Here is a 24137-nt window from a genome sequence, read left to right on the forward strand (position 1 = left end):
AGGCCTTCAGTCCAAAAAGTAACCCTCCACCATTACTCTCTGTCAATGGGACTAGATTAGGTTAGGATATCTGGTTGGCAAGGATGAGTTGGACCGAAGGATCTGTCTCCATGCTGTACATCTCTGCTCTATGTATCTAATTGGCAAGTTCACCCTGAATCTCATGTGACCTAACGTTACTAATTAGTCTACCAAACGGAACCTTGTCAAAGGCTTTACTAAAGTCCAAGTAAACTTCTACTATTCTGCTCTCATCAATGTTTTTCGTAACTTCCTCCAAAAACTCAGTCAAGTTTGTGAGGCATCATTTTCCTCACACAAAACTGTGCTAACTATCCTTAATCATTATTTGCCTCTCCAAATGTCCATAAATCCTATCTTTTATAATCACCTCCAACAATTTATCCACACCTGAAGTCAGACTCCCGGGTCTACAATTTCCTGGTTTCTTCCTACAACTTTTCTTAAATAAAGGCACAACACTAGCCACCCTCTAGTCATCGAGAACCTCACACGTAGTTATAGATGATGCAAATATTTCTGCAGGGGGCTTTGCAATTTCTTCCAATACTTCCATAATGTTCTGGAATACATTAAATCAGGTCCTGGAAATTTATCCACCTTTATGTTTTCTACATTTCCAGTTGAATATTTTAAAGTAGTTTAATTTATATAATACAATGATAAACAAATACTTAAGAGAACTTCTATAAAATGTTAACCTGCAAGTTTATTCCCATAAGACAATTTTGTAGTTATACCACTGAAATTCTATCATATGTTTCCAGTTGGAATGTAATGATGCCAATCAATATTAGATCATGACAGTAAAGTCACCACTGAAAGAAAATATAAGTGTAGCGATATTAAATAGAATTTCAAAGACTGGGGAAGTAAGTAAATGATGTTACCTAATGTAGAAATTCAGATATTGTTAACCAAATTTCCATTAAAGGAACCCTGACTCCAAGCTCAATCAAATGTAAATTGAAAACCACTCTCATCTAGGTCCCTTTGACAGCAAATCTGTTAATTTTAATTACTCTAATCTTTTTACCTTCATTTCTAGGAGATGTTGCTGTATTATCAATAATGAGGTGATATTTTGAGCTCAGTAAGAAACATAGAAAAATGTAGAGGTTTTTGTTCCACAGTAACATCTTTAAACTAGACTACACTTTGACAAATTGAATGATTGTGATTCCTCTTGAATGACAGTTGCTTTCAAGCTCAGTCAATTGTATAAAGTGTAATCATTCCATGGCCTGTCTGCCCTTTTTTGATATGGGAAACAGGTGAATGTATAACACATTGTCATTAGCAGAGTACTTGATTTGCGTGGTCAAACTTCATTTCTGAATCATATTTCTGAAAGCTATTTGTGCCTTCAGTATATTTACGTTAATGGTTTGAATAAGATGTACATATTTTGCTATGTTTCAAAAGTCATTGCCAAGTGCTGATTGCTTCTATATGGAGATATCTGCATTCCATAGCTCCAAGATTGTGGTGAAAGCAAGCTACGTTGTGTTTTAATTCAAGAATTGCTTTATAACAAGTGGAAACAAAATGCGTGATGTTAACTGTTAGTACACACTGTTGATTTAATATGTTTGTGCTGGTAATGTGAATTCAGAGTTTCAAGTAGTTTCATATGCTTTTAACACAGATAAAATGATAGGTTGAGAGAAATTTAAAGAGGTATGTGAGCTAAACATAACAACTTACATTAAAGGGCTCTATAAAATTAATGTGCAATGTGAAGAGAGATGAGAGGTGTAGGGAGAGCACAGGTTAGCGTCTAAGCAACTGAGCAGCCAAAACATGTTAATTTAATCTCTAGGTTATGCACAGAAGATATGTAATTTCTAGGTGGACTTGGCTTTCTATTATTTGATTTTTTGCACATTTATATTTCACTCCCCCCACCCCCCCCAAAGTGATTTGTAAATATCTGTACATTTTCATTTAGTTTAAATCAATCAGTTTCTTTTTTTTTCTAGATGTCTAATAATGTTAAAAGTACTACTACTTACTGGTATCTACTGATTTCCATGATTTCTCCGATATTAAGGCTAAAAATAAACACTTAAAGTCACCCCAAAAAGTTAATTTAGTTATAAGTTTTGAACGTATTATGAATGTATTTTTCAGATTACTATAAATATAATTAATGGTGATATTCACATATCTAGTGAATTCATGCAAGACAGTGATATATCTGCAAATTTTAATCACTTCGTAAGTTGCTTCCATTGTTTTGTATTCCCTTGTTCTGACTAAGCATATTGTATGACACCTATGTCATAGCTGGGCGATCAAATTTAAAGGAACTTACAAACCTACCTGAATTTTTCTTATTCCTCTCCTGTTTTATTCATATCTGAATACAATCCATTTACTTATGCTTCTGTTTATTTGTATATTTCAATGTATATTCCTAACTATTCTTCCTTTATAAGACCAAAATCGAGAAACCGAATTAGGTCATTCATCCCATCGAATCTACTCCACCATTTGATCACAACTGATGTTTCTTAAGCCCATTCTCCTACACTCTCTCTGTAACCTTTTGATCTGCTTACTAATCAAGAAGCTAGCTATCTCCATCTTAAATTCACTCAATGCCATATATTCCTCACCATGTGCCCTTCTATTTCAAGTTGTATTAATGGCTGCTGCTTCTTTTGTGCCGTGTAGTGGAGGACTGGAGTCAAATGCAGGTCGGGCTTAAAAGCTACAAGTAAACAAATTGGAATTCCAGTTTGTGCAGGTTTTCCCTACTGCCAGTTAAATTAGATTTTGCCATAATCTTATTTGAATTCATAATGTTTAAGCTGCTAATGACTATTGTACCACAGAAGTCTTTCTCAGCTTTCTTTTCTTCTCTGCTGTGCAAACAGTTCACCCCTGTTCACCTCCTTCATAGACATCCCAGGTAAAGGCTATGGAAATTTGATGAGACAATGACTGTCTTTAAAACTTCCATTTGTATTTGCAGCATCCAATTAGAAAGATTTTTATTGCTCATTATTTGATTTGATATTGCATCAAAAAAGTCATGTAAATTTTTCATTTATGGATAAGGAGCTGATCTTTTTAAGAAACAGTGAAAAATATTAAATGATTGAGATGGAAGCATGTTTTATTACTATGTTTGCTTGGTGTTTAACAAAAGCAGTAGGATATAAAATCTTAATATGTTGTTAGTTTGGCCTATCTAACCTAATATTTAATTTACCAGAGCATATTGGTATATGTTTTAACTTGTTTATAATACAATGCAATCTTCAGAGGATTTGCAGGTTACAGCAGGAATAATCCAACAGTCCTGAATATAGAGTTCAAACTCTTCACTTAACTATTAGTACCTTAAGGCACAACCAGCATTTTTCTCGTCGATCAATGAAGAACAATTGGGCTTTTGCCAACATGTTTTTCACTCCATTCTACACTACAGCATAGCCTCTGAATTGCATGATCATTAAACGTTAAGTTAAATAATCACACATCAATATGGTTTGTGAAATCTTTAGTGGGTGAATTAATCTACTGTTAGAGGGTAACTGCTGTAAATCAAAAGAATGTCTCATTGTCAGAACTTTATTTATACAGAGTTGTTCCAAAAGCATTAATCTGTACCACACATTCAACATTTCAGCCTTTATGTAGTGCTCTGGTGCATTTTCTGTTCTCCTAAGTTCAGGCCTTATTGTACTGGTACCTTCGAACTGAAGACAATCTCTTAAACCTATGAGTACGACTAATTAAAAAAGGAAACAGTATGGTCTAATTTATTGGCTGTTCCTATTTTTCTTTGGAACATAAATCCTGTAATTTTTCATTTTCACATTCATATTTCATCAATATGCTAACATTCAAATACATTATTGCCAGGTTCGAAGGAAGTATTTTTGTGTATTTTTCTCCTGAACTTTTCTCCCTGGATATTGGTTCACTGTTATGATTCAGTTCCATTACACCAGGAGCTCTTTAGTACTTTTCCCAGCAACCATTATATAGAGTTATAGAGATATACAGCACAGAAACAGACCCTTTGTTCCACAGAAACAGACCCTCTGTGTTGACCTAATATCCTGAACTGATCGAGTTCCATTTGCCAGCATTTGGTCCATATCCCTCTAAATCCTTCCTATTCATATACCCATCCAGATGCTTTTTAAATGTTGTAATTGTACCAGCTTCCTCCACTTCCTCTGGCAGCTCATCCCATACACGCACCACTGTCTGCTGCAAAAGTTGCCCCTTAAGTCCTTTTTAAACCTTTCCCCTCTCACTTTAAACTCATGCCCTTTAGTTTTGGACTCCTACCACAACAGGGAAAAGACTTTGTCTATTTACCCTATCCATGCCCCTCATGATTTTATAAACCTCTACAAGGTCATCCCTTCAGGCTCCAACACTCAAGGGAAAACAATCCCATCCTATTCAGCCTCTTCCTATAGGTCCAACCCTAGCAACATCCTTGTAAATAGTTTCTGAACCCTTTCAAGTTTCACAACGTCCTTCCTATAGGATGGAGGTCAGAATTGCATGCAGCCTTCCAAAAGTGGCCTAACCAATGTTCTGTAGATCTGTAAATGACATCCTAACTCCTATGTTCAATGCACTGACTAATTACATAAAGTGTACCCAATGCCGCCTTCACTCTTGTCTATTTACGACTCCACTTTCAAGGAACTATGAACCTGCACTCCAAGGTCTCTTTGCTCAGCAACACTTCCCAGGACCTTACCATTAAGTGTACAAGTCCTGCCCTGATTTGCCTTTCCAAAATGCAGCACATTGCATTTATCTAAATTAAACTCCACCTGTCACTCTTTGGCCCATTGGCTCATCTGGTCAAGGTCCTATTGTACTCTGAAGTAACCTTCTTCCCTATTCACAACACTGCCAATTTTGGTGTCGTCATCATCAAACTTACTAACCATACCTCCTATGTTCATATCCAAATCATTTATATAAATGACAAAAAGCAGTGGACTCACCACTGTTCCTTGAGGCACACTAGTGATCTCAGGCCTCCAGTCTGAAAAGCAACCCTCTGACGTGACCTTTACTGGTCTCTTATGACCGTGTTGTTATTTAGCCATAATTCATATTAAATATTATCTGATTTTCATTTACAAAACTTTCCACACTTATGAAATATTCTTGTTTAAGCTGACAATGTAGGTTTCACTCATTCAGACCTAAATAATGATTACAGTTAAGTGATTAAAAATCTTCATAACAACACCACTGTGTAACAGTTCAGATCTTTTTTTGATAAATAGTAGCTGATGAGAGATTAATTGAATGAATAAAAACATGATAACAGTATTGGCCTCTCAAATTCTAACAATATGCCAAGTGCTGAGTGTGCATGTGGTCTGCTGATGTTGGACTAGATTGAATGTGTTACATTTTCAACTCCAGGGCAGCCTCAGCAATGGGATACTGATCCATTGAGAGCAAATTGAATCCATCATCTATCCTGAATTCAGCCATTTAATTCTGGTTGGACTAGGTGCCCAAACTTGTTTCAGTCACCCTGGGGTCGATATTAACCGTACTTCCTGATCCTGATCATTATCCAGCACGTGATAGGCATCATGTGAGGATTAGGCTAAGCTTTCATTCATCCATAGTCAAATATCCTGCTGATGTTCATCATCCAGGCTCACTTGAGGCTACATTCGCAAAATGTTGGAGAATGATTCACAACCTGTGTGCTACTGTCGTCTGGCAACACCTTGAGAAAAGAAATGATTGAAAGAAGAGGAAGATTAAAATGAAGTAACCATTTAGAACTATGGGTGATTAGCCTTCCAGATGTTCTAAGTTTTAGAAAGTAAATTTCTGTGGGGCTACTCCTGGTTTTCCGAGGATTTTGCTGATCTGTGTTTGTAGCAGCATTACCAATATCTGCCAGTCCTAATCTCGAGTTGAGTGCCTGAGGAGTTTGGGGAATTTTCGAGAGTAAGTTTTCCCTTTTATGATAATGGGCTTTTCTGTTTTTTTTGCCTCTGCTCGGAGAGTGGTGAGAAAGGTTTAGTCATTATGGGTGGGGCAAGCTTGGAAGACTTAACTGTTCTTTTTCCACCCGTCATTTTTGGACTCGCGTTTGATTGTAAAATGGAATTGTCCCTTTTCTGCTGTTCCTGTTAGCAACTATCAGTATTTCATTTTCGGAAACCATTTTAGTAACAGTTTGGCACACCGTTTGTTAATTTTGCAATAGCTTATATGATAGTAACTATAATTGCAAAGTGTAAAGGACGTACATGTATCATGGACAAGAGTTAGAAGTTCTAATTGTCACATTTGGTTGCCCACAGGAGAAATTCACGGAGTGCATTTGCCTCAGGCAGTCCTGGGCAGGCTGATAACATTTTGCAATTGCAGAGAAAATGTAATTGGGTTTAAGTGGACAGACCTAATGCATACGCAGCAGAAGTGATGGCATGTCTGGTCAAAACCGTATGTGGCACTTCCGTCAAGTGATGTCTTTCAAGCAATGTCTTGCAATAATCTAACCTATTTGAATTTAACGACTATTTGGAAAAGAAACAGTTTTAAGAATCAAATTCCTACTTGGAGTGAAATGATGCTTCTTACTTCTCTCAGACAAGTAAAGCTCAAAAAAGGTGTTTTCATCATACTGTCAGCTTTCAGTAATGTTCGGCTTCAAAGCAGTAAAAAAATTAATTTCATTATTGAACTAGCAGAGAAATCAATACCTTATTCCGGTGCCAACAGCCAGTTTAGCATTATGAAGAAAATGTCTAATGCTAAGCAACTCCAATGCAACACTTGAACCAGACAGTAAATCGAGGTTCTGTCTGCCCTCTTAGCTGAGCATTAATGATTCCATAAATATTGGAGGAGTTCTCTCCAAAACATCGGATAATATTTATCCTTAAATAAACTGGTCATCTGGTCGTTATCTCACACTGCCATGTTCTCTATATTACATCAGTTACATCTGTAAGCCCATAAACCGTAGAAGGATGGTAAAAGGAAGAGAAGGGCTGATTAGCAAGCAAAAATATCTCCGCATGGAGGTGGGGAAAGGCTGAGGTACGAAGTGAAGATTGTGCATCTGTCTTTACTACAGAAGCAGATGTTCCCCAGACCACAGGGTTAGATCAGGAAACTCAAAATTGATGAAGGAGGAAGTTGGATAAGCTATTGGCCAGCACTGATTAGATGCATCCATGACCATTGAAGGAAGTGAAAATAGAAATGGCAGAGGCACTGGCCAAAATCCTTCAGTCTTCCCTGAGCTCAGGCAATGGTGCTAGAGGGCTGGAAAATCATAAACCTAACGGCCTTATCTGAAACTAGAAGAATACGCTCAACCATTATAGGCAAGTCTGTTCAGCTTCAATGGTGGGGAAACTTCTAGGAACAATAATTTTGAGATGGAGTTAATTGTCACACAGAATTTGTGGCTTAATCAAGGAGAGCCAGCATAGATTCTTGAGGGAAAGCTGTGTTGCTGGAGTTTTATGAAGAGATAACAGAGAGGATTGATGAAGGCAAAGCTATTGCAGTGGTATACGTGAACATTCAAATGACTTTCAGTACAGTGTCAGAAAAGCGATGTGAGAAAAGGGATAGCTCAGAGTAAAAGGGTCTGTAGCAACCTGATACAACTTTGGCCCAGTGATAGGATATAGAGAGTAATGGTTAATGGATACTTTTCAGGCTGGAGAGAGATTTGTAGAGGAGTTCCCCAGGGTAGATATTGGGACTTTACTGATTTATATTAAGACAGGCTTAGCAGTGGAAGTGGCATGCAAAAGACAGGCCTAAGCAATCTCACAACCAACAGGTTAGATTAAAGAAATAAAAACAAATTGCTGAAAAGGCTCAGCAGGCCTTTCAGCAACTGTAAAGAGAAATCAGAGTTAACATTTTGAGTCCAGTGTCTCTTCCTCAGAACACCTACCATTAACCCTAACTATGTCCCTAATGATTTTATAAACCTCCATATAGTCACCTCTCAACCTCCTATCCTCCAGTGAAAGATGTCCCAATCTATCCAACTACTCTTTATAACTCAAACCGTCCATACCCAGCAACGTCCGTGTAAATCTCTTCTGAACCCTCTCTAATAATATCCTTCCTGTAACTGGGTGACCAGAACTGGACATAGTGGTGAGGCCTCTTCTACAGCAATGTCCAGTACAATCTCAACATTACTTTTCAATTCCTATACTCAAAGGACTGAGCAATGAAGTCAAGTGTGCTAAACACCTTTTTAAACACCCTGTCTACATGTGATGCAAACTTCAAAGAATTATGTACCTGTAGGTCCCTCTTCTACAACACTGCCCAAGATCTACCATTAATTGTATAAGTCCAGCCCTTGTTAATTTTATCCAAATGCGATACCTCGTATTTATCCAAATTAAACTTCATCCATCATTTTTCAGCCCCATTGACCCATCAGTGCAAAAGGCATTCATCTTTAGCCAGAAGTGTCAAGTGGATAATCGAAACATCTCTTGAAGTCCTTGGCTTCATTTCCTTCAGCACTGGCTGCAGTGTGTACCATCCACAAGACGTATTGCAGTAACTCGCTAAGGTTCCTTTAGCAGCACCTCCCAAACCTGTGATCTATACCATCTAGAAGGGCCACCACTACCTAGTGATCTTGCCTAAGCCACATATCATCCTGAGTCGGAACTATGTCGCCATTCATTCAATGTCGCTGAGGCAAAATCCTGCCTATCAGCAATGTGGCTGTCCTACATCTCATGGACTGCAGCAGTTCAAAAAGGCAATTCACTGCTGCCTCCTTTGAGGAAATGGAGGATGACTAATAAATGCTGACTTGGTCTGCGATGCCCAATTCCATAGCGAATAAAGTAAAAATCAATTTTCCCAAAATGTTAAGCATAGAAACTGAACAAATATTTGAGCAGTATATTCAACAAGTGCTTTTCATACAAATTTCTCTTGGCATTCAGTGAAAACAAAATAATGGTGTACTTACTTCTCATTCTAGCTGACTCAGCGAGCAAACAGTTTATGATAAAGGACTCAAAAACAAAAGTTCTTGTAAAATCATTTGATGGACATTCGACACAGTGGCTAGCATCGCTGCCTCACCGCGTCGAGGACCCAGGTTCAATTCCTGCCTTGGGTGACTGTCTATGTGGATTTGCACATTCTCTCCGTATCTGTCTGGGTTTCCTCCAGGTGCTCTGGTTTCCTCCCACAGTCCAAAGATGTGTAGGTCAGGTGAATTGGTCATGCTAAATTGCCCATAGTGTTAGGTGCATTAGTCAGGGGTAAATGCAGGGAAATGGGCCTAGGTGGGTTACTCTTTGGAGGGTTGGTGTGGACTTGTTGGGCCAAATGGCCTGTTTCCACACTGTAGGGAATCTAATCTACTTAGCTGTAGTCAACCATGACCTGTTAGCGGTCACAACACTGGGCTAAGAAGCCTTCTCTGTAAAATATCATTGAAGCTGTTTTGTAATTCAAGTATGCATGTCATTTTCTTTTGCAAATATTCACCACATTTATTAGAAGTTGACTCTAATTATTAAGGTGTGTTGTTCCAAGAAATTGTTTTAATTTAAAGTAGGCATTGCACCTCTTAAAAGTTTTCTTTTAACTGCCAATTTCTGCAAAATATTTAGATAATGACCAAATGATAGCCTTAACCTGAGTTTATCAGTTTTAATAGAAACATCTTGCTCATAAGAGGAAAAATAGGTCTCAATATGAAATGAAGTTTACAGGTGCACTTGAGTGCCAGATAATATTTTGGAGCAGTGTATGATTTTAGGTAAAAAGAAGTGTGTAAAACAGAGACTTCTGAGTTTATTTCTCAGTTATTATACATGGTTTTGTGAGAAGTCAATAGTGATCAATTAGTCTGCTGAAGAACAGGAAAAGGAAGTAGTCATTGAAATGTTGGTGTTCAGATATTTTGTGAACAGAATAATTCACCATTCAAAGATTTAATACTCAGATACCTCAGCTTAACAAAGTTTTGTTTTGCAGATATCTTGCTGGATGATTTTCTTCTCACATACACAGTCTTCATGTCAACCAATGACTTGTGTCATGCATTACTGAGACAATATCCTTTCAGGTTTTTGCAGAGACTGCAAAGCAACAAATAAGTAAAGAATGATTATAGTTATGAAGCTATTTGTCAAATATCTTTCCACAGGGACAGGCACCACCACAATCCCTCAAGGGGATTGAAATATTTACCTTAGTTGAGTGTGCATTATTAAGTCAGAAACCTAAAAATAGAGCTTTTGTATCATTTATGTTCAATTTATTTTATGTTGTTTTCGGTAGTTTATACAGTACAATAATATTCATAGAACCAACCTATAATGTAACAAGTGTAGTTTCCTACATGTTTTACACTTGAAAATTAATGGCCCTGATATTCTAATGGCAGCTTGGCTTTCTGTGGGTAGTTTTAAAAACATGCCCCTACATAGTTTTGATATATCCGGCCAAAATCCCAAATATGTTCGCCAGAAATAGCCAAGGGAAATCCACTCAGTGCAAGAGTAGAGTTACAGACCGACTTCCTCTTTTTACAAACTCTCTGCAGCATTTCAGGAGTTAATGGTTGCAAAGAGACTCTGGTAGAGACTGAGGAAATGTAAGTGAGTAAGGAGATAGGGTGGCAGGTGGATTGGTAAGGGGTAGTGTGCCAGGGTGTCAGGTGAGTAGGTTGCCAGGCAGGTAGGGTTCCAGGATGCCAGGTGGTAAATGCCAGGTAAGTGATGGAGTGCTTCAGGTGGGTTCAGAGTTTTGGATGTGGGTCGTGTTGCTGGGGCAGCAGCAGTGTTGCTCTGTAGGCAGTGTTGAGTCAGCTGGGAGGGGATTCAGGCTGGCCTGGGGAAATTGGGCCTCTGAGTGTTGGCCCAGGAGGTTAGGTTTACCAGAGATGGATTGATGGGGCTTGTATAGGCGGGTTGGATTGGCAACAATGGTGTCAGGTCGGGAGATAGTTGTCAGGGGGTCTGAAAGATGTAGGGGTCAGGGGAGTTGTAGTCTTAGGGGAGATCAGTGGCAAACTGGTTGGCAGGATCACTTAAGGAGTTAGAATAGCTTTTTAATCCCCCTAACTTTTCAGGATTAACTATTATCTTAAGTGAGGCAGAATTCTCTTACTTTAGTAGGCCTTTCCACGCTCAAGGGAGATGCCAATCAAAATCTTCAATTTCCAGGGCAATTCCCACAAACTAAGCAGAGACACAGATTCTGCATTGACTAGATAAAATTTCAAACGAGACTGTTTCAATAACTGTCTGACCACAAGACTTTCTAGGCCAAACAATGGATATTGTGGTGTCAAAACAAATGCTCACAGATCAATAACAATAACGATAACCATCTTAAATGTGAAGCTATGAATTACATAATTTCTAAGCTGGTAATTCAAACACTCTTTGCTGTCTCTGTGACAGCACCATTCTGGTCCAGTGCTCTGCACATTGAGCAGTAGATCTTTCCTTATCCAATCTCTTGCCGCAAACAAATAATGGTTCTTTGCTCCACTTCCTTCCATGTTGTAGTTCACCAGAGAATGTGGCTCAGCTCCAAAACAAAGCACACTTCCTTGCAGGACTCCACAGCTGCGTCCTGAAATACGATCCACACTGCCTTGTTTTCCTGTTCCTGCCTACTTCAAACTGTCTGTAGTAGACTATCTTTAATATTGACCAGGGGACCTTTGAAAGCTGCTGTTACTCCCTGACACAACACATCATGTACTGCACGCAGTCTCAGCAGAATATTATGGACATGAACTGACTTGGTATTGTCCTTTAGTATTGACTCTAAGCAATGCAAATTTATCAAGTGATGAGGAAGCTGTGAACTTACTATCAGGATTCCCTTTTGCTGTTTTGTTTTACATTTCTCTTGTCAATAAAGTGGGACACTATAAAATTAAAGTTAACAAAAAATACAATTGCTTCATAATACAGAAACATTCATTAAAGAAGAATTCTGCAGCTCAAGGTATGCTACTGGCATTTGCTGCCTGTTCAAAGTTTGGGAGAAGATTTGTAGTTCGGGTGCTCGTTGTTGTGGTTCTGTTCGCCGAGCTGGGAATTTGTATTGCAGACATTTCGTCCCCTGTCTAGGTGACATACTCAGTGCTTGGGAGGCTCCTGTGAAGCGCTTCTGTGATCTTTCCTCCAGCATTTGTAGCGGTTTGAATCTGCCGCTTCCGGTTGTCAGTTCCAGCTGTCAGTTGCAGTGGCCGGTATATTGGGTCCAGGTCGATGTGCTTATTGATTGAATCTGTGGATGAGTGCCATGCCTCTAGGAATTCCCTGGCTGTTCTCTGTTTGGCTTGTCCTATAATAGTAGTGTTGTCCCAGTCAAATTCATGTTGCTTGTCATCTGCGTGTGTGGCTACTAAGGATAGCTGGTCGTGTCGATTCGTGGCTAGTTGGTGTTCATGGATGCGGATCGTTAGCTGTCTTCCTGTTTGTACTATGTAGTGTTTTGTGCAGTCCTTGCGTGGGATTTTGTACACTACATTGGCTTTGCTCATGCTGGGTATCGGGTCCTTTGTCCTGGTGAGTTGTTGTCTGAGAGTGGCTGTTGGTTTGTGTGCTGTTATGAGTCCTAGTGGTCGCAGTAGTCTGGCTGTCAGTTCGGAAATGTTCTTAATGTATGCTCTTGATGTACCATACATGCATTTCCCATGAGATGAATATGGTTGATGTTCTTCCCATGCTAACCAGTCCTATGGCCTTTTAAAGTTAGCAGTAAAAGACTTCCAAATTCTGGAAACCGGAGTTAAAAGAAGAAAATACTGGTGACATGTAACAGGTCGTTACTACCTGGTTAAGATGTCAGCCAAAGTTTAATGGTGATACCCTTAGCCTGAGTTAGAGCCAGCCCCACATGAGAAACTTTGCATCTAATCCAGCCTAAAATTTCACTGAAGTATTGGGAAAGTGGGAGAGTAATAGACAAGATAGATAGCGCTGACGCCAGCCAGATGGAAAACAAAGCAACTGAGCTTATTGAAAACTCTGCCCATGTCCTAACTTTCTCCAAGTTCTGTTCACATTTTGCTCTTTTGCCTAATTACACATTACAGCTCCCAGTTGAGTAATGGCTTATTTTAAGATTCTTCGTATTGCTTTCAAATCTCCTCCATAGCCTCATTTCTCATTTACTGTGTAACCTCCTCCAGATCAATAACCTCCCAGAATATCTGTGCTCTTCCACTCTGGCCATTACAATCCTTCACTCTCCCATTGATAACCATGTCTTCAGCTGTCTATACCTCTGAGCCCCGGAATTACCTCCCTATACCTCTCCACCTCTACCTCTCTTCCCTCCTTTAAGCTACCTTTTTAACAAAGTTTTTAGTTACTTGTCCTAATGTCTGTTTATGTGGCTTGGTGTCAAATTTTGTTTGGAGCTCTTGTGAAGCACCTTACAACATTAATTATATTCACAGCCCTGTATAAATGTGAATTGTTTTTGTTAGTAACTGGACATCAAACAAGGCTTTAGCGGGTTGGCAACACCACTACATTGTTATAAACATCAACTCAGGAACGTAATGAACAGACATGAAAGGAACTCAGTCATTTGAACATCATTAGGTAGTGCAGAAAGCAGGCATGAGAAACTCACGCACAATAAATATTTTAAATGGAGGTGGAAGGCAGAGGGGAAACCAAACAAGAAAATTGAGAAAGTAACTTGTCTCAAATTGCTAAATTTCACTTCTCTAATGGTTTTCATAATCCTAGCAACAATTTCATCAACCCCATTATTTCAGTTCTTTCTGCTTTTCTCTTACAGGCTGTGTTTAATTGAGGTTGATTAAACAAAACACATACATAGTTAGTTTAGAATTGTGGACTCCAGGATAGTGAATGTCTCCTAGCTACATTTCATTTGATGGCCATTAAGAACTGTTAGAGAGACAAAACATTCCAACCCATCTATTTGGTTTGAATTCAGCGTCATAAGCATGACTTAAAGACAGTTTTCTAACACACATCATTCCAACCACTAACTGGTGATTATTTACTTCTCAAAGAATTCTAGAATAAGGATCTTCAACTACCTTTATTATAAGTATTGTTTTGTTTAGCTGTTGTCTCCCCCATGAATGATAGGTTTTCAAGGTGTAATAGACTGTGAATGCAGTATCAGTCAGTCCAATTAAACTCTCACTAATCTGGCCGTTTGGCTGTATTGAGTAGATATGTCTAACCTAGGCTAAACCTGTGGTGGGCACAAGGATGATTTCATTGAGTTCATAGAATCATACAGTACCCTTCGGCCCATTGAGTCTGTACCACCAAAAAGACCCAACTATCTTAGTCATCCCACTTTCCCACACGAGATGCATAGCTTTGATTGTTATGACAATTCAAGTGTACCTATTAAAAGATTGGTCTCGACTATCCTTCCAGGCAGTGCACTCCAGACACCCACCATCCTCTGGATAAAAAGATGGTCTCCTCAAATCCTCTCTCAACTTAATGCTTTTCAATTTAGATAGGCATCCTCTTTTCTTGACCCTTCATCTAAGGGCAACAGCTGCTGCTTGTCTACCCGAAATATGTCTTTTATTATCTTATACACCTCTATATCAGGTTCCTGCCTTTCTCCCCCCCACTTCCCAACCCCTAGCCTTCTCTACTCCAAAGTAAACAGCCTGAGCTTATCCAGCCTTTTCATAGCTGAAATGCTCCATTCCAGTCAACATCCTGGTGAATCTGCTCTGCACTCCCTTCAGTACAATCACATCCTCCTTTATAATGCAGTGACCAAACTACACCTAGTACTCTAGCTGTGGCCTAACCAAAATCGTACACAGCTCCAACATAACCTTCCTGCTTTTGCTGTATAATCTATGCCACAACTGCGAAAGGCAAGTATCCTGTATTCCTGTTTAACCATCCTATTAACCTGACCTGCCACCTTCAGACATCTATGGACAAGCGTCCCAAGATCCATCTGTTCTTTTGAACTTCCTATGTCCTGTCAGTCATTGAGTACCCCTTTGTTTTGTGACTAATTCCCAAGTGCATCACCTTACATTTATCAGGGTTAAATTCCTTTTGCTGCTGTTCCGCCCATCCAATCTATTTATACTCTTTTTGTAAGACTTCCTTCTTCACTGTCAACTGCCCAGCCGATCTTTGTCATCCGCAAACCTACTTATTATACCCTCCAAATTTTCATTTATATCATTTATGAATATCCCAAACAATAGGGGAACCAGCACTGATCCCTGTGGCACGCCACCTGCACCCTGGGCTCCAGTCGCACAAATGACTTTCTATTACCATCCTCTGTCGCCAGCCACTAAACCAATTTTGGATCCAACTTGCCACGTTACTCTGGATTCCATGAGCTTTTACCTCCTTTATCAGTTTCCAATCTGTGACCTTGTCAAAAGCCTTTCTGACATTCATGCAAACTACATCTACTACTTAACCCTCATCCAAAAACTCCAAAGAATTTCAAAGTCAGTATGTTTACAAGAAGTAATGGTTTATGATATAAAGTACCATTAATGTAAAAACATTCTCTGAACAGTTTCAAAGAAACAAACTGTACATCTATTGTTTCTTTGCTCCTCTGATATACTAATTGTATACTGTATTATACCAAAACTACAATGAAACAGTTTTGATGTATGTTTATATTTAACAATATAATAGTATAAAATGTGAGAGAACCCCAGCAACTCCTCATTTGTCGCTAGTCATTTAAGCTGTCAGTTGAGGTTGCTGCTTGTATTTCATGGGCTATGATTTTCAGAATTGGGTAACTTGTTAAACAGAGGTTTTGTCTTTTGACATAAGAGCCACTGAATTGTTGGCGATCTGAAAGGTTTATAAACAGCCACGTTTCCTCTGTCGTATGTATTTCCATAAGTGAGATCTGCCTGTGTTTGTACTTTGCAATTGGCCAGCAGATGGAACAACATTAGAATAGGCTGCCAGTAACTTTACTTAGCCACTTTGTTGAAAGAGCATTTTTGGATACAAAAATAGTATCACATATGGCTGAGAAGTGTGAAAGATAAAACAAAAAGTTAAACAATAACAGCTCAAGACCTCTGACAATCCACATGATTGCCAAGACAATTTCCCAGTGCAGCTCTCATCAATGCTGCTGTGAGTATGGAGACCCAGGTCTGAAGGGATATGGCAGATGACTGAGATGTACACCAGGTGCCATATCAGACTGGACTGTTGCTTAGGGCACAGTCAGATCTTACTCTCATCTGCTAGTATAGCTGACTGTTCCTGGATTGTCCCAGGATGCTGAGATGACCCCTGACCTACTTTCTCAAAAGGAACTTGTCATCTTGGATGCCTGTTCTTTGTCCCCCACTCACTCCCTGGCCCCAGCATCTCCAAAGGTGGCTGAGGTTGGGGAGGCACAGCATCATGGGCCTCTTTGTCATTGGAATGGCAGTCATCTGATTGGATGCATTCCTCCCTTCACCCACCGACTGGGTCAAACTTTGTCTGAAGGTCATGTATTCTTCCTCAGTCCTGAACTCACATCCTACCCTACCTTTCTCCTGCCTGCCCACATGGCCTTTGTGTTCATCTTGTACCAATATTTCCACTAATCTGTCAACCCATGTTTTCTTCTTGGTCCCCATGTTAGTTAATATTGTTAATGGTGCCCTCTGTTTAGGTGCTGTTTCTGTCTCTCTTAAATTGGCTGTGATTGCACTTCACAAGAAGCCAACCCTTGGGTCCACCATCGCTGCAAGATACTCTCCCCTCTCTCGCTTCCCTTTTTGTCATCAAGGTGAAATGGCTCTTGATATCCCATGTGACTATTACAAAAATAAACTGTGACTCCTGGCCTTTCTCAGCCTATTGACAGCCTTTGACACAGTTGACCACACCATCCTTGCATAGTGCTTTACCATTGTGGACTAACTGACTGGGACTGATCTTGCCTGATTCCATTCTTATCTTTTCAATCATAGCCAGCGTTCACACTTCTTCCTGTTCCCACGTTATTACCTCAGAAATGCACCAAGGATCCAGCCTTGGCCTTCTGAATTTCCCATCCACATACAAGCCCATGGCACCCTCCTCTGAAAGTGTTCTTCGTTTTCACAGCTATGCTCATGACATTCTGTTCTACCTTGCCACTTTCTTTCTCAACTCTCTGCTGCTATTAGGTTATTGAGCTAAACCGTTCCTATCATACGCAGACAGGGGGGAGTTGTCATTCACCAGGGTAGGGGCTTGGAACCTCATGTTGTCTGGGATGGTGCAGAGTTGAGATTTCCTCTTTCCCTCAGGACTAGGAAAAGAATCCGTGACACTAGGCCATGCCAAGCTGGTTTGAGGTTGCCACCCGGATTCAGAAGAGGATTGCTCGGCACTGGCAAAAGAAGGTGAATGGCCTTCCTCCCTTTTTGGGAGGCCATCCTGACTCTGAGTACCTTCCATTGGCTGACTGACCAGTCCAACGTCCTGGACTGGTATCAAAGGCTACCATTGTCTTACTGTGTCGGGACCCCCTGAATGCAGACCGCCCCTTTGACTTGACTGAGGCCTGCTGGCAACCAAGACAAGCTACCTGCTTCCATGTCTGTGCTAAATGGAAAGGCAAGATTCAAGTAATGTGAGTCTTGTATTTTTGAATGATGGGACAATGTGCAAAAAGGCAAGGCAAGGCAATGCAAGGTAGAGATGCTGCGAACGTCCAGGTCAGCTCAGATTGAGTGAGTGCTATGAGAACATGTGAAGAGTCTAGAGATACAACTTGGTCCAGACTGTGAGCTGAATGTGCCCCCGACAGCACAGTATCCATGCAGTAGCATTACATCACAGTTGCCAGTGCAGTCCAAAGTGCAGGAACATCCTGTAAGTGATCAGAGATATGCCATGAGGGTTCCTAGAGGCAGGCAAATGCCAGCTGCTAATGTTTGTGCACATGGAGTGTATGTGCCAAGTGCTTGTGGAGCAGGCACTGAGATGTTGGCAGTTGGTGTCCAAAATGGAGGTTCTTTGGGGCAAGTGGGATTCACCATATATGTGCTGTTATTTCCATGTTGAATTTTCTTGATGCTAGCATTCTAACACATTTCGTATGATAGGAAGCGGAATATTAATGAAGTGTATTCAGCAAAGTGTTTAATAAGCAATAATACCCACTCAATTGATAATTAGCAAGAAACACACCACAACTCTTAAAAAAACCCATAAAAGTTGGAACAAGAGGCTTCCAACACTGAGATGGTCATCACTTATCGACTTGTCCAATTCTGTGGCAAGTCTCATCATAGCCCACATTGCTCAGACAAACTGAGATGGTGAAAGCACTGCCCAGTGTGAAATTCTGACCAGGAGAGTCCCCGATCTCCTCCTTAGCCCATGCTTCTTTCACTAATCTTCGTCAGTGCCAACATTCATCTAAGTGCCAAAAGGTTTCTGTTCCCCATAAACATAAGTGATTGCTGGTCAGAAAGTGTGAATGTTTGAATGAGAATTGGGTTGGCTTTGCTAGGATGCCTCTTGATGGTTGTTGAGTCTGTATCACTCGTTGTTTACTTGGCTATATGAAGCATGGCTATTTATTTTAGGTACCACAGTGTGGCTAATGCTAGTGGATCATTAACTCACTAAGATTCAGCACATTTAAGAGAGAAAAAGTAAAGGCCAAGAGAGCATACAATATTGAGCTAATGTCTAATTCCAAAGTTAAACATTGTAAGCTCAGTGCTGCCAAATCCCTGTGTAGTGAATGAAATAAGCTAATACAGAGACCAAATTTACATTCTGAAGCTCCTATTATTTGCAGAATGGTTGCACATTCATTGCATTAATACAGTTTGGAAACTAATATCCTCTGAAAAGGTAAGAGACAGCAAAATTAGTGGCAGGAAACATGTTGTTTCTTTGATACCCAGAAACTGCCAGTGTCGTTAGTAAATCATTTTGTTTCCAACAAGCAAAGTCTTTGAACTTGTGCCCTTCTCCAGGTGTTAAGAGGATGACTGCATTTAGTGGAAAATCTTGTTACGATATGCAGTGTAACTGGCTACAATTCCTGCAGTTAGCACAAAGTAAGACAATGTCATTAATTTAGGACAACATGGTTAGCTATTTCTTAGCAGACACAATTATAGGCTCAATTTGCCCTTGGGTACTGGGCGGTACAAGGAGAGATTATCATTTCTTTTGAACAAATTCATATTTTAAAGGGCACTGATTAAAATTTTGTGAATTTTTCTCCTTTTGCATGATTCCGACAACCGCTCTGCATTTTTAAGTGGGACGTGGGCATCATTAGCAAACTAATTGCCCATCCCTAATTGGGAAGTTCTTTGTGAATCTCCTGGTCATTTTGTTTGTTTTTGGTGTCATGTCCACTGATAATCCCTGTGCTCCATTGAGGAATGTAGTTACAGGAGCTACTAACCAATACATATTGCTGAATTAAAACATTGTGATTTTGTTCTAATAGGCAGCAGGCAAAATGACAACGATTTAGAAAGTGATCACAATGCTACTTTAGGAATTAGAAACCATGAATTTGAATTGATGAACATAAATCCTAGAATGGACGAACGTTTTAAACATGATTTCTATGTGAGGAACTTCATACTGAAGGATATCATTGAGAGTCTGAAACTTTAAGATAAAGTCTAGAACACAGACTGAGGAACAATGGACAATGTTTGTAACAGTACCATTGTGATAACATGAATTAGAGTTTACTGAGTTTTCATTAAGTTCTGCACGCTGTTGTTGCTGTTCAGACATATTGCATTAAGTATTGATTGCTGGTCTTCTCCAGCACTTATAGGAGTAGAAACAGTGGAGCAGCCCCATAAACTCATGACTGTCACCACCGTTTCAGTTGGCCACTGATAATCCGTATACGTAAAGATTGATTTCCTATATCAACTTCTCCCAACTATTTGAGCCAGAAAATAAAACTTATTCTGACTTTCACAAACATGCAAGCAGACCAGAAGTACATTACATTAAAGATATTATTTTTTGTTTTAATCACAAATGAATTTTCCTTGACCAAGTGCTACCTATTGTTCAAAGACACTTACAGAAAAACAAGAAGGCTCAGATAACTGCTTGTATCGAAAGCGCAAAGTGCTACGCATTGTTACACAGTGGGTATATCTTTACAGGACTTTGTTACGAGAAGATGAAAATACTAAATTTGTTTTCAAGGTACAGTACTTTTAAAATGATAAAGTTCAATCTTTCTTTTAGAAAGTCTTCACAGTACATACGTCTTAATTTTTTGTGCTACAGAATCTTTACAGGTGCGTACTTGACGATCTTTATGAATATCCTAGTTTGGAAAAGGGATTGAAAGAACTTCAGAGCCTGTTTTGGATTCCACGCAGGCAGTGAGTACAATGAACATAACATTTCTTGCCTGGAACTGTGCTGTTTACTGCTTTCAATATTTCTGGAATTGTGGCTACACTGTTATCATTCATTGGTGACAGCTCAAGGGCTGGGGCATAGTGCATGAGGCACTCCTTAACGATTCATTTCATGGGTACGTTCCACAACAGAATGGTAATAACTTCCATTTATGACATTTTATTATCCACTGACTGGTAAAGATTTCCTGAGATTGACCTTTAATTCTTTTATAATATCAAGTGGTGTTACATAAGCTGACAAAAAATTTGCAGCTGTGACCTGAATATTCACTTTGTTTAAATGAAACACTACCATCACTGTCTAAATTCTATTGTGTTGATCCAATTTTGAAACTTGTCAATTCGAGAGCATAAATTTATGTTTTCTACCCAGTAGTGATAAATTGATTTTAAAAAGGCCTCCTTGAAAGTCTGTTTTCCCCATTTGGTGTGCCAATCCTTAGTTTAATTCACTTTCCATTATTGGATAGATTTAAACAACCTTTAAAATTGAGATTCATTTATCTGAGTCTAAAAATTAAGTGTCAAGCATTTATTGTTCAAACTGCAAAGAATAGCAGGATTCCCAGTAGTGTTCTATGAAATACTATTTGGTTCCTGAAATTTCCTAAGGGAGCGTGTTGGTGGCAGTGGGGAGGATGTCAGTCAAATTTCTTGGCCCTGCCTTCCTGCTGCTATTTAAATATGGTGAGGCAGGCACAGAATGATTGATCAAGTTCTTTCCTTTTCCTAGTATGTTTGTATTCCTTGAAATTGGAAGGGGTTCTCCAGAAAAGTCTAGGCATGAGGGTCAACAGGATATGTGGACTGTGAGGTTACATGATCAAGCACAATAGACTTTCAACCTGGCATCCACACACAGACTTTAACTACAAGTGACCAGGAGGTAGAATCCTAGCCGATTCTCTTCCCCCTCACTAGTCCAAGGACTTGGAAACCAACTGTAGCAACAGAGGTTGATACCATTTAATTCATGATCGATGAGGCATGGAGCTTGAGTCCACCCTGATTTTTGAAGCTCTCTTTTACACTGAGCAAGTATATTTGGTACTTAATACAAAGCTCATTAAATGGATTATGTTATAAGTCTGGTTATAAGACCGCAAGAAGAAGAATATACATCTTAAGCTAAAAGGTGAAAATCAGCCTCTGCATTGTGTCCTTATTTTAATCCAGTCACGGATGGTACTATAATGTACTTGGAGTCAGTTTTAGAGGTTTTAATGACCTGTTTCTGCGTCATTACATCAAAGTGTCATTTAGATTAGATTAGATTACTTACAGTGTGGAAACAGGCCCTTCGGCCCAACAAAGTCCACACCGACCCGCCGAAGCGCAACCCACCCATACCCCTGCATGTACCCCTTTACCTAACACTACGGGCAATTTAGCATGGCCAATTCACCTGACCTGCACATCTTTGGACTGTGGAAGGAAACCGGAGCACCCGGAGGAAACCCACGCAGACACTGGGAGAACGTGCAAACTCCACACAGTCAGTCGCCTGAGGCGGGAATTGAACCCAGATCTCTGGCGCTGTGAGGCAGCAGTGCTAACCACTGTGCCACCGTGCCGCCCACGGTGGCACAGTAAGTAATGCTCAGTAATGCTCAATAAGTGGCTTCAGGTCTAGTGAAAATATGGACAGTTCCAGTCCTCATGAAAAACAAGGCTTAATTATTTATGGGTTCCACTCAATTATGCTCAAGACAGTAATGAACTCCTGCACTTTAATTCACATGATGTTGAGGCTTGGAAGTTGAATTCAAAAAGCTTTCACAATTGTTAAATTTATTTCCCTATTGTTATTGATTTCCCTTGGCCTCAAAGTTGCAGAACAATGTTTATATTGAAAAGGTTTGGAAATACTACACTTCATCATGAGAATCCAGTTCTTTTAACTCCATTTACTATTAATGGCTGACCCAATCCCTCCGATCATCAGGTGATAGATGACAATATTTTTGAAGCTGTTGTTCAAAATAACCATCATAGACTAATCAAACCATCAAAATAATAGACTAATGGTGTTCACTTTTATTTATGTGTAAATAGTTTAGTTCAGTCAGGCAGCCCCACCATTAAATGTGAATAACAATATCCATAACTTAAAGGCTGAATTGTGCTGCTTCACCACTAGTTTCACAAAATAGTATATTTTTGTATGCCTCACCATTGCCATAGATTGGACAATGCGAATTGCAGTGTTTGCACAACACACATGAACCAAACCCTGACTGATAGTTAGGGAAGTATACAAGCACCGACTTAATAGTGATAAGTGTTAATGACTACCAATCAATCCCTTTGGTACTAAACCAAACTGTTACAAACAATAAGCCTTATTCCTTAAAATTATGAATTGTTTTAGGAAATTTTTTTTAAAGATCATTTTTTAAAATTCTCATAATTCCATTCCGCATAGTTTTTCCTCTGTCTTAATCCAGACTTTCTCTTCCTCTCTCTCGTTTCCTTTCTTCACTGGATACTGAATTCACCTCATTTAATTCTCATTCCTTCCATTATTTATTTCCCAGTCCTTTAATCTGATTTGTAATTGAGATAACCCTGATGGTTTTTTTGGTAAGGTTACAGATATCCAAAATTGTTTGCCGTGCTGATATCTGTTCATTTGTAACAAGTAACAGCCTTTGTGGGACAAAGTCCTTTGTAGTGATTCATGTAGAGACAGGTCTAATAACAACAGATGCCCTGCTCTGATCCGATCTCAAACTATTATCACCAGCTCTGCCATTTAATTTTCCACCACACTAACTTTTGTCTTCTTTCAAGACGTTGCTGGAAATTGTAGTTCCACATTCACGATAGTAAAGGGTGAAACTTAGCAGAGGAGTTGCAATTCGCAGCAAGCATTACACCCCTTGTAGATATTTTGCTCACTTTTGGCAGTAAATGGCAGCTTGAGGTTTTGGTGAGGTCCCAGGCATTAATTTTCGCTGCTAAAAGTTTACAGTTGACTCCGAATATATCTTGCAATGTGCTTTACACTCATTTAAATCATGAGTAATGATGTCAGAGTTTCAAACATTGATGCATCTCAGTTGACAAACTATGTAAGTTGACAAAGAGCTGAGGTTTGGCCCAGAGTAAACACCTGAAACATCCATTTGTCTGTGCAAAACGTGAATGAGATCAATGTCCCAATAAGAACTTAGTCAATAATTAAATCCCAACAACCTTCACTCATTCTCTCTATCATTGAGAGCAGAGGCCCATTATCAGCTTTAGTGTTGGAAAATAACACTTATGTGAGCCTTCAAACCTGCGAAGTCAGACACATTGTTCTTTACCTGAAAAATCAGACTTCTGACCTCCAGCCTGTCTTAATATGGAATGAGAGAAAGTATAAAGATTAATAAGCTGTCCAAAATACAAGTCAGAGAGTCTGACTGCCTGTACCCTCCTTGTGTCTCATTGCTTCTTGTTGTAAATGTGCTTTAGGTTTGGAATGACTTGAAAGCATTTACTCTGAGATCTTTGATTCTGATCATCCCATGATCTCTGATCTTTCATTTCATAGAAAAACATAAGGGATGCATCAGGGGTGTTGCTGAGACCATAGGAGTAGGGAGGGGGATTAATGGGTTTTTGCCCACATCGTAGAAGCATGGTTTGGTGTTGGTAGGGGTTGGGGGAGGCTAGTAATTTGAGTTGGGATTTAAGCCCGAGACCTCCT

General features: G+C 39.5%; 1 protein-coding gene across 3 annotated transcripts in view; it reads left to right on the forward strand.

Moving 5' to 3' along the window:
* The window catches only part of LOC122549783 (rap guanine nucleotide exchange factor 5-like), a 179898-nt gene that overhangs the window by 110398 nt on the left and 45363 nt on the right, over positions 1 to 24137 (forward strand). For all 3 annotated transcript variants that reach the window (XM_043689809.2, XM_043689811.2, XM_043689810.2), the window contains 3 exons: positions 10027 to 10105; positions 20069 to 20216; positions 20301 to 20398. In XM_043689809.2, coding sequence (XP_043545744.2) covers positions 10027 to 10105; positions 20069 to 20216; positions 20301 to 20398 — 325 coding nt within the window. The remainder of the gene's footprint in view (positions 1 to 10026; positions 10106 to 20068; positions 20217 to 20300; positions 20399 to 24137) is intronic.

This window comes from Chiloscyllium plagiosum, unplaced genomic scaffold (assembly GCF_037043375.1).
Source record: "Chiloscyllium plagiosum isolate Xiang-an unplaced genomic scaffold, Cpla_swu_hap1 HiC_scaffold_5, whole genome shotgun sequence".
In the NCBI taxonomy this organism is placed as follows: domain Eukaryota; kingdom Metazoa; phylum Chordata; class Chondrichthyes; order Orectolobiformes; family Hemiscylliidae; genus Chiloscyllium; species Chiloscyllium plagiosum.